Source organism: Sceloporus occidentalis, unplaced genomic scaffold (assembly GCF_023333645.1).
Source record: "Sceloporus occidentalis isolate IW3139 unplaced genomic scaffold, rSceOcc1.0.p SCAF_2, whole genome shotgun sequence".
Taxonomy (NCBI): domain Eukaryota; kingdom Metazoa; phylum Chordata; class Lepidosauria; order Squamata; family Phrynosomatidae; genus Sceloporus; species Sceloporus occidentalis.
In genome coordinates this window covers 248,418,487-248,429,607 of record NW_028316982.1, presented here as the reverse complement: position 1 = coordinate 248,429,607, position 11,121 = coordinate 248,418,487, and the positions used below count along the sequence as shown (strand labels likewise).

Here is an 11,121-nt window from a genome sequence, read left to right as displayed (position 1 = left end):
TAAACATTTTTAATGTTTTGGTTTTTTTTGGTTTTTTTTATTTATATACCGCTATTCCAAAGATCATAGCGGTGAACAGCAAGTAAACTAATTACTTAGTTAGTGATACGTGCATAACAATCTTTACAGTGTAGTCATACAAATATATTATAAAAATGCCCCTTATATCTCCACCAGCTGTGAATAAAATTGGTTTTAATAATTATAATATGAGATGCAAATGAAAAGGGCCTAGGGAAGGGAAACTTTGTATTTGAATGAGATTGAGATGGCAGAATAATTAAAACCTGTGGCTAAAATGTCATATTAGATTGACTTCCAAGAGTCCTTTTCCTGTGGTGTACACAGTTTGGTTTATAGGGAATTCTGGAAGTTCACCACTCTAATTGTTGGCTGTAAACAGATTGTGATTTTTCAGAACTCAAATGTGATTTGCTAGTACTAACTGAAAATCCAGAATTATTTTCCTTGGGAACTTTCTACCTTACAGGAGTTTGTCTCACAAAAAAGTGACTGACTTTTGTATGAAGTAAGGCAGAGCTGAAGGTCTGTAATGAGATAGCTTTGAGAGCAGCTTTAAATGTTAAGTAATATTTTGCCATGAATTCAACTTATGCTTACGCTGTCCATGTCAGATTTGAGGCCATTTGAAATGAGCATAAGATATGTACCTATGTCTTGAGAGAAACAGTAGACCTTTAATAAAATCTCCTACTTTTGGAAGGATGTATATCAGGGCCAAACCTCTCAGAAAGTACAAGTGAAAGATATTATCAAAAATATTTCAGTTTCTGCTAATTAAAAGTATAAAATGGTCTAATGGAGATTTCTTCACATTAGATCTTCTTTCAAATAATAAAAGAAAGTGTAAGGCGCACAACAAAAATAGTAGTTTGCGTGTAGGACTATGACTAAGTAATTTCTCTTACATACCTTTGGTCTCTAAATGCTATTATTTCTTTCTGCACACATGGCAGAAATTTTAAATGCTGTCTAAATTTTTGAAACAGTTTTGGTATCTGCACTTATAATAAGGTCATATGGTGTGTGTTTTTTAATGGAGCAGAAATATTATTTAATAAAGTTATGTGTTCATAAGATTGCGAGTTCAGTACCAGCCCAGGGGCTCAAGCTTGACTCAGCCTTGCATCCTTCCGAGGTTTCGAAAATGAGTACCTTGCTTGTTGGGGGCAATTAGCCTACATCTTCTTAACTGCTTAGGGAGTGCTTAAGTGCACTGATAAGTGGTATAGAAATGTACTTGCTGTTGCTATAATAAGACAAAAATATTATACATTAAGTCTGACCACTGTTACATCAGTTTGGTCAGTTGGAATGGTGCCTTGTTCTATGTTTTAGTATGTGCCTAAATCAGCAGAACAAAAGTAAGTGGAAATATGCTACTTCAAAAAATAATTTTAAAACCAATTACCAGGGAACTTTATTATAGTAAAACTGATTTTTTTTCTTTTGTGACAGTTTTCCAAGAAAGGCCACAAGGTGTCTGAGAACTGACGCTGTCTGAACATTCGTCTGGTTTGTTGGGGCCTACCACAATGGCAACTGGCCTAACCAATGTAGGAGGTTCTTTTGGAGGTCCATCTAATTCTCTGGTTTCTAGATCTAAGTTCCAGAGTACTTCTATAGAAGACGATGATGATGTTGTTTTTGTTGAACCTGTACAACCTCCACAGATTTCTACACCATTAGTAGCAGAACATAGAAATGTTGTTTTTAATTCATCCAGTAATGAAGAACGACATGGAAATGACCCCAAATTAGTGGCTCCATCAAAAGACCTGACCACTCAAAAGGGAAGTATAACTGAAACTATTATTATTGATGATGAAGAAGATATAGAAACAAATCAGCCACAAGAAAGAAATGATTCCAGTTTCAGTGAACGAAGATTTCCGGAATGTAAAAACAGAGCCAGTGAGATGGAATTCTCAGCGCCCAGTTTTTCAAGAAGTAAGGTAAATGCAGGAATAGGTAATAGTGGTATAACCACAGAACCAGACTCTGAAATTCAAATTGCTAATGTTACTACATTAGAAAGAGGTATGAGCTCTGTGAGTGTTGGCCGTTTAGAAAATACTGAAGGGCGAGACATGAACTTAATGATTACACATGTAACATCACTACAGAATACCAACTTGGGAGATGTATCTAACGGACTGCAGTCAAGTAATTTTGGTGTTAATATACAAACATACACCCCATCTTTAACTTCACAGACCAAGACTGGTGTAGGACCTTTCAATCCTGGTAGAATGAACGTAGCTGGAGATGTCTTTCAGAATGGAGAATCTGCGACTCATCACAATCCTGGTAGGTTGCACCTTTTAGTTTTGTCTTAATGTTGCAGAAGACAGCTTATGTCAGTTATATTGCAGGTTCTTTTTCATAGGGGCACAATTTTCCAAATCAGGGTAGATATATTTAGTCATGATTATTTAATTCTATAGATAAGATAAAATTTAAACTCGTGTTCTCATATTATAATTAATTCATTTTCTAAAGATGTAGTAATTTCTGTAACAACTAAAATGTATTAATTTGCAGCTAATACAACCTCTAATTATGAAGTCTGCATGCCTTTTCTCCTGTAGGACTAGATTTGGTTGACCACTGAGGTGAAGAGGCAGTGATGTTTTTTTAACATGAAAGAATGCTAAAAAAAGTTAGTTATTTCACTGGTATCGCCCATTGGATTTATTTATTTATGGTATTTATACCCAGCCCTTCAGCCCTAAAGGCTATCAGAGCGGCTTACAATTATTATTTTTAATTAGACGGCTCCCTGCCCTCAGGCTTACAATCTAAAAGACACGACACAAAAGGAGAAGGGAATGGTGGTGGGAAAGGGGATGAGGTCTAGTGGTTATTCTCTCCTTCTGAGGCCTGGACCAAGGCAGATGGACTGGAGGGAGGGCTTTTCTTCTTCAGGCTAGCCCTGGTGGAGCTGGGCCTGCCTATTCACTCTCTCGCAGGCTGAAGGATGACAGTTACAGGGAGGGCTCTCTTTCTTCAGGCTAGCCCTGGTGGAGCTGGGCCTGCCTATTACTCCCTCGCAGGCCAAAGGATGACAGTTATCATGGAGGGAGGGCTCTCTTTCTTCAGGCTAACACTGGTGGAGCTGTGCCTGCCTATTCACTCCCTCAGAGGCTGAAGGATGACAGTTAACATGGAGGGAGGGCTTTCTATTTTCAGGCTAGCCCTGATGGAGCTGTGCCTGCCTGTTCACTCCCTCACAGGCTGATGGATGACAGTTATCATGGAGGGAGGGCTTTCTATTTTCAGGCTAGCCCTGATGGAGCTGGGCCTGCCTGTTCACTCCCTCACAGGCCGAAGGATGACAGTTATGGAGGGATTATTATTAATGTATAAACATAAGATTAAGTTATACACTATTTGTTAAAATCTTTCCCAGAAAGTCCTGGTAGTTACCATAAAGAATGTTTTCCATTGAGATTGTATAAAAATACCTTTGTTTTGATTAATTTGATTGACAAGGTTTCCCATGACATTCTTGCAAACAAGCTTGTAAAATGTGGACTAGACAAGGTAACTGTTACATGGATTTGTAACTGGTTGACCGGCTGAACCCAAAGGGTGCTCAACAATGGCTCCTTTTCATCCTGGAGAGAAGTGACCAGTGGGGTCCCACAGGGCTCTGTCCTGGGCCCAGTGCTATTCAACATCTTTATCAATGACCTGGATGACAGAATTGGGAGCATACTCATCAAATTTGCAGATGACACCAAATTAGGGGGAATAGCTAATACCCCAGAGGACAGGATCAAGATTCAAAATGACTTGAATAGACTAGAAAGCTGGGCCAAAGCTAACAAAATGAAATTCAACACAGAGAAATGTAAGGTATTGCACTTAAGGCGGAAAAATGAAATGCACAGATATAGGATGGGTGACACCTGGCTGAATGAAACTATGTGTGAAAGGGATCTAGGAGTCCAAGTAGACCACAAGTTGAACATGAGTGAACAGTGTGATGCGGCAGCTAAAAAGGCCAATGCAATTTTAGGCTGCATCAATAAAAGTATAGTGTCTAGATCAAGAGAAGTAATAGTGCCACTGTATTCTGCTTTGGTCAGGCCCCACGTAGAATATTGTGTCCAGTTCTGGGCGCCACAATTCAGAAAGGACATTGAGAAACTGGAGCATGTCCAAAGGAGGGCGACAAAAATGGTGAAAGGTCTGGAAACCATGCCCCATGAGGAATGACTTAGAGAGCTGGGGATGTTTAGCCTGGAGAAAAGAAGGTTAAGAGGTGATATGATAGCCCTGTTTAAATATTTGAAGGGATGTCATGTTGAAGAGGGAGCAAGCTTGTTTTCTGCTGCTCCAGAGAACAGGACCCGGAACAATGGATGCAAGCTACAGGAAAAGAGATTCCACCTGAACATTAGGAGGAACTTCCTGACAGTAAGGGCTGTTCGACAGTGGAATGCACTTCCTCGGAAGGTGATAGAGTCTTCTTCCTTGGAGGTCTTTAAACAGAGGCTGGATGGCCATCTGTCAGGGATGCTTTGATTTGGATTTCCTGCATGGCAGGGGGTTGGACTGGATGGCCCTAGTGGTCTCTTCCAATTCTACGATTCTATGATTCTATGATTCTATAATAGAATAGCAAGTATTAGCAATTGTGAAATGAACGTACTGCATTTTATTTTCTGTGAAGAGCATAAAATAGAACTATATGATGGATCAATTGGAACCAGTCAGACTTATAACATTAAAATCTTCCCAACTGCTAGATCCAGGAAGAATGTCACAATCATAAATGTAATATGTTGCATTTTACTTGCCATCAAAAGCCAGATTTTCCCTTGGCTCTTTAATTTATATTTTAAGGCTTTCGGGCAACTTGTTTGATAGGGTCATGGTTTCATTTTGAGATTACAAAAGTAAAATGGAGTATGCTTATATTCAATTCAGACTTCATTTTAAATCTGAATTTTCAGATACATTATGTCAGAAGTACAGGCATTTGAAAATGAAATATTATCTTAAAATAAAACTGACCTTTATCTACTTTGCTTGGAGTAAGAATGCAAAAATAAGCTTTTTAACATTAGTCATTTTGACAAAGAGAATCTTCCTTGCACTTGGATATTAAATGCATTAGCCATGTAATACCAGTGGCTTCAGGTCACCAGTGACTTTATTGTCGATGCTGAACAGAAAATATCTGACTGCTTTTTGTAGGGTCAACTCATGGTTTAGTTAGCAGACATCACTGCTTTCATCACTATACATCCTCAGTAGAGTTTCTTTTGGGAGTGGCCCATGGGCTGTGGTTACTGTGTCAGTAAGCTTTGTCTTCTTCCACAGAAGTTTGCATTATTTCTAGTATAAGTAGCATATGACTGATCATTGTGATATCTTTGTCTTTTGATTGCTGCATGCACTTTAACAAGCATAATACAAATACATTTCCTGGAGTTTCTTCCCTTCATAACATATAGTGAAATTTAACTGTGTTCTGACATCACATTGTTAGGGATTTCCTTGATTCATGTCATTGGTTGACACATACCGATGACTTTTTTTCCTAAAAGGGGAGGGATAGAACTGGATGCAGGGCTGCTGTTTTTCAAAGAAATAAGAGTTGATCTTGTGCAAGTAAATATTCAGTGCTAATTACTGCACATACCCAGAATTTTCAGATGTTTTGTGATTGTCTTGACATTGTTCCAATTTATTAACACAAACTGAAGAACTTGGTTACCCTTATGTCTGCTGTGATGCTTGCATGAATGCAAATCATAGAGTAAGGCTACAGGCAGATTGCAAACTGATTTGTGAAACGTGCATAGTTATTTCCCATACTGAAAGAGTGAGAAAAGTACTTGGGAGAATGACAGAGGAGTCCAAAATATTCAAAATCACTAAGTCACACTTCAGTAGTTTTAGCCTTTTGAGTGTACAGTGCACCTGCGTAGGCGCGATATACGTGGCTTTCAGCATGCGCTGAAAGCTGTGCTGGAAGGAACAGCGCCATGCGGCGGAAAGAGTAATGGCACGCCCGCCCATGGCGTGCGCCACCGTGGATACGAGCCCCATTAGTTTTAATAGGGCTTCAGCATATGTGGAATTTCCATTACAGGGTATGTGTGTTTCAGAACAGATCCCCTGCGTAAGGGAAGGGACCACTGTACTACAGTCGGCCCTTCTTATACACAGATTTTTTATACACAGATTCAAGCATCCATGGTTCGAAAATGTTCAAAAAAGTATAAATTTCAAATATCAAACCTTGATTTTCTATTTTTTATAAGGGACATCATTTTGCTATGCCATTATATTTAATGGGACTTGAGCATCCATGGAGTTTGTTATCCACAGGGGATCTTGGAACCAAACCCCAGCATATAACAAGGGTTCACTGTATATTGCTGGTTGAAAACACTTTAAATTTTCAATACAGTGTCATCTGCTGGGTTTTGGTTCCAGAACTCTTCATGGAGTCCGGAATTTGTGACTGCTCAAGCTCTTTTAAATACAAGGGCATTGTAATATGGTGAGCATAATATAAAATGGTAAACTCAACTTTGCTATTTGGAATTTCTATTTTTTTGGAATATTTTGAATGAATGAATGAATGAAATATTTATTTATATCCCGTCTCTTCCGTTTTGGGGATCGAGGTGGGTAACAACATTATATAGTACATAAAGATCAAACATTAAAACCCACAAAAACCCTGCCTAACCCTCCCATCCAAATTTAAAATTACATATTAGGACACAGTTAAAATATATAACAACACATCACAATTATTGCACAGTCCGCGATGAAAGAGGTGTGGAAAAGGTTCAATTGATTTTGCGCAATTTTCAGTCTGGGTAGGCCTGCCGGAAGAGAAGGGTTTTAGTCACCTTTTTGAAAGGCTCCAGCGAGGATGATTGGCAAATTTCTTCCAGCAGGTCATTCCAAATTTTTGGGGCAGCAGCCGGGAACAATCTCTGGGAGGTCGCTACCAATCTGGTTTTTCTTATTTGTAGGAGGTTTTTCCCGGAGGACCGGAGTGTACAGGGAGGACTATATAGGAGGAGGCATTCCTTCAAGTAGACTGGACCCAGGCCATGTAGGGCCTTATAGGTAGTAGCCAACACCTTGTACTGTGCCCGGAAGTTATAGGCAGCCAATGAACTGACTTTAAAATAGGTGTAATTCGGTCGAACCTGGATTTTCCGCCAGTCTGGCTGCCATGTTTTGTATCAGTTGAAGCTTCCATACGTGGCACAGGGGTTGCCCCATGTAGAGCACATTGCAGAAGTCAAGACGAGATGTTACTAGAGCATGTACAACTGTTTCTAGGTCCCGCTGCTCCAGGTAGGGACGCAACTGGTGTATCAGCCGAAGCTGATAGCAGGCGCTCCTGGGCTGTCGCGCCAATCTGAGAGGACAGATGAAGTGACGAATCCAGGAGCACCCCAAAGCTGTGGACGCAGTCCTTCAGGGGAAGTGCGACCCCATCTAGGACTGGTGAACTTTTCTCCATGCCTGGATTGGGGTTACCTATCACGAGTACCTCCGTTTTACTTGGATTCAGCTTAAGTCTATTTTCCCTCATCCAATCCATTACTGACCTCAGGCAGTCATTCAGTGGAGAGATGCCCTCCTTGGTCACTGTAACAGTCCGAGACATAGAGAAGTAAATTTGGGTGTCATCAGTGTACTGATAACATCCCGCCCCATGTCTTCAGATGATCTCACCCAGCGGCTTCATGTAAATGTTAAATAGCATTGGCGACAGTATCATACCTTGAGGGACGCCCAGTTTGAACTCCCTCTTAGCTGAATAGCTGTCGCCAAGTGACACCATCTGAAACCTTCCCGAGAGATAGGACCGGAACCACTGCAAAGCAGTGCCTCTAATTCCCAACTCTCTGATGCGTTCCAGAAGGATACCATGGTCTATGGTATTGAAGGCCGCTGAGAGGTCCAACAGGGCCCCACTTCCCCTGTCAATGCACAGACAGAGATCATTGACCAAAGCGACCAGGGCAGTCGCAACTCCGTATCTCGACCTGAAGCCAGTTTGAAATGGATCAAGATAATCTGTTTCATCCAAGACTACTTGGAGCTGGTTTGCAGTCGCCCTCTCGATCACCTTACCCAGAAAGGGAAGTAAAGATACTGGTCGATAATTGTTTTTGTCCAGGGGATCAAGGGAAGGTTTCTTTAGAATGGGTTTTACCATTGCCAATTTCAGACTTGATGGAAAACAACCTTTCCTGAAGGAGGCATTGATTATAGATTGAAGTAACTTCAGAGTTGCCTCACCTCCCTGGATGGCCAGCCACGATGGACAGGGATTGAGAGAGCAGGTGGTCTTTTTTAGCTTCCCAAGCAGCTTGTCTGGGGTGGAAGGAGTTTGGGTTAACTTCTTAGCTACACTGAAAAGTTCTGCTGGATGGCATTTCGCAGACGCAATAGATGCAGAATAGAAGGACTTCTTTGCTGCAGCTATTGCCACTCGATTGGCTTTAAGCAAGGTCCTATGACGTGTCTTGTCAGATAAGCGTCGGGTTTTTTGCCAGCGACGCTCTAGTCGTTGTCCGGCCTGCTTCATCCTTCTGAGATCTTCAGTGTACCAAGGATTTTGATTCGCCTTGGAAAGATCTTTATTCCCGGTGGTCACCAAGGTTTCAACAGAGTCGCTGATGTTGCCTTCCATTAAACCCTCTAGGGCTTCTTGGAACCTTTTGGGTTCCATCACCGTTCGAGGGTGGACCGTTCTAATAGGTCCACCACCCCCGAGGAGATTGGGGATAGTCACCTTCAGTCCAATCTTGACCAGGAAGTGATCCATCCATGACAGAGTGGAGGTGGAAATAATTTCTGCCCACGGATATTCCTGATCCGTACAAAAGACCGCATCGAGGGTATGACCTGCGCAATGTATTGGCCCGAAGACTAGGCCCATGTTAGTCATGGCAAACATGAACTCCCGAGCTGCACCAGAGAGATGGTCTCGAGGGGGATGTTGAAGTCCCCCAGAACAAGAAGCCTGGGGGTTTCCAACACCAGCTCCGAGACCAGTTGTGTCAGCTTGGCTAGGGAGTCTGTTAAGCTACGAGGTGGTCGATAAACCAACAGAATCCCCAGCCATGGATGCTTGAATTCATGGATAAAAAATCCGTGGATAAGGAGGGCTGGCTGTATGAAAGATGAAATTCTATCGTGTATTAATTTAAACATTACAAAAAATAAGTAGTATTTGCAAACATTATATTGTACTTTTTAGAAATGTATTGTGGCATATGAAATGGTAATCCAGTTTTGGAATGTTAAGTAGCTTTTAGCAGGATGAAAATACACAATTGGTCTTTGGGCTTGGGCCCAGTAAGAGGCCGGGAAAGAGGAGGAGGCCTCCAGTGCTGGCGGCCCCCGCCGGCTCTTTACAGGCCTCTGACGGGGCTCGGGCCCTGTCAGGGGCTGGGAAAGAGGAGGAGGCCTCCAGCGCTGGCAGCCCCCGCTGGCTCTTTCCAGGCCTCTGACAGCTCTTTCAGGCCCAAAACACACTTTGCAGAAATAATCCACTTTGAGGCCTCTTTAACTGCCTTAGCTTAGTGCCAAGGAATCCTGGGAATTGTAGTTTATTGTGGCACCACAGCTCTTTGACGGAGGCTAAATGTCTCACGAAACTACAGTTCCCAGAATTCCCTACCATTTAGCCAGGGCAGTTAAAGCGCTCTCAAACTGGATTATTTCTGCTTCATGTTTTGGACGTCAGAGGGGATTTTTTTGCCTTTGCCATTGTCTTCTCCCGAGGCTGAGAGAGTGTGACTTTCCTCTATTTTTGTGTGCTTTCAAGTCTTTCCCAACTTAGGGCAACCCTGATTAGCCAGAAGCAGGCCCACAGTTCCCATTAAACATTGTTATTTAATACAGAATTAAGTTTGTTTATTTAACTTTACTTGTTCTTGTTCTTCATTTAGATATAGTATATGTTCCCATTTTGTTTTTTATTTCAAAATATGATGTGTGCAGTGTATGTAGGAATTATTTTTTATTATTTATTTATTTATTTATTTAAATTTTCTAAAAATTATTTAATTTTTTTTTTACTTCGGCCCCCCAGTTGTCTGAGGGACAGCAACCTGGCCCCCGGCTCAAAAAGGTTGCCTACCCCTGGAATAGGTGGTCGCAGTTTTGAATTTAGGTACGATCACCTGATATGCATTGAAGAAGACAAGATGTGTAAAAAAAAGGAAATGTAGGAATGATTTTTCTGTTTGCTTTTGAGAATGGCAAAGTTAACACAGTATGCAGAAGCCCTACCCTCTAAAGTCCTGTTCAGTCCTTTAGTTCATGAGATTCCATTTGTTAAGTTTTGTTTCTAAACCAAAAGGATTTTAATTTCTCAATGTAGAACCTGAACTGTAATTACAAACATAAGAATTACATTTGTTGTTGTTGTATGCTTTCAGGTCATTTCCAACGTATGTCAACCCTAAGGTGATCCTATCATGGGGTTTTCTTGGCCAAGAGGAGGTTTGCCATTGCCTTCGCCTGTGAGGCTGAGAGCATGGGACATGATCCCATAGCTTTGCTCAAAAGAGGTTTTACTAGATAAGTTATAAAAGATACTATATATTATAGCAAATCTATAACATAGAGGCCAGAATCCTGTAGTGGATAATGATAGCATAATATATATTGGCTCAGGCGGGTTACAGACCGCCCATTTGGGGTGGCCTGCACCCACCCCTTTCCCCGCTGTATCGGGGCCTCAGCTGCCAGACCAGCAGCCTCCGAGGCCCCCATCCGCCGCTTTCCAGGCCATGGCTTCCCTGCGGCCTGGAAAGGGGTGTCCATGGGGCTTCAAGGTGTCCTTGGTCCCTTTCTCCTCTGCGTTGCTGGGCACAGCCATGTAAAGGCTGTGCCCAGTGACGCAAACCCCAGAAGGAGCTCCGTTTCGGAGCTCCTTCTTGCACCGCGGAAAGGGCACTTTAGGCGCCCTCGCGCACTTTAGGCACCCTCACGCAAAGACGTCACTTAATAGCATACAGACAGTTTAGCTGCAGATGTGCAGCTTTATAAACGTAACAGCTTTTGCCTTCCTGGACCTCCAGTATCTTCTACACC

At 41.9% G+C, this 11,121-nt stretch overlaps 1 protein-coding gene across 8 annotated transcripts in view; it reads left to right on the top strand.

Moving 5' to 3' along the window:
• Nucleotides 1-11,121, top strand: part of ZMYM2 (zinc finger MYM-type containing 2) — a 130,713-nt gene that overhangs the window by 26,431 nt on the left and 93,161 nt on the right. For 7 of the 8 annotated variants that reach the window (XM_089512651.1, XM_089512650.1, XM_089512646.1 and 4 more), the window contains one exon: nt 1,480-2,331. In XM_089512651.1, coding sequence (XP_089368777.1) covers nt 1,557-2,331 — 775 coding nt within the window. In that variant the 5' untranslated portion in view covers nt 1,480-1,556. The remainder of the gene's footprint in view (nt 1-1,479; nt 2,332-11,121) is intronic. The other variant, XM_089512652.1, reaches the window with a different exon arrangement.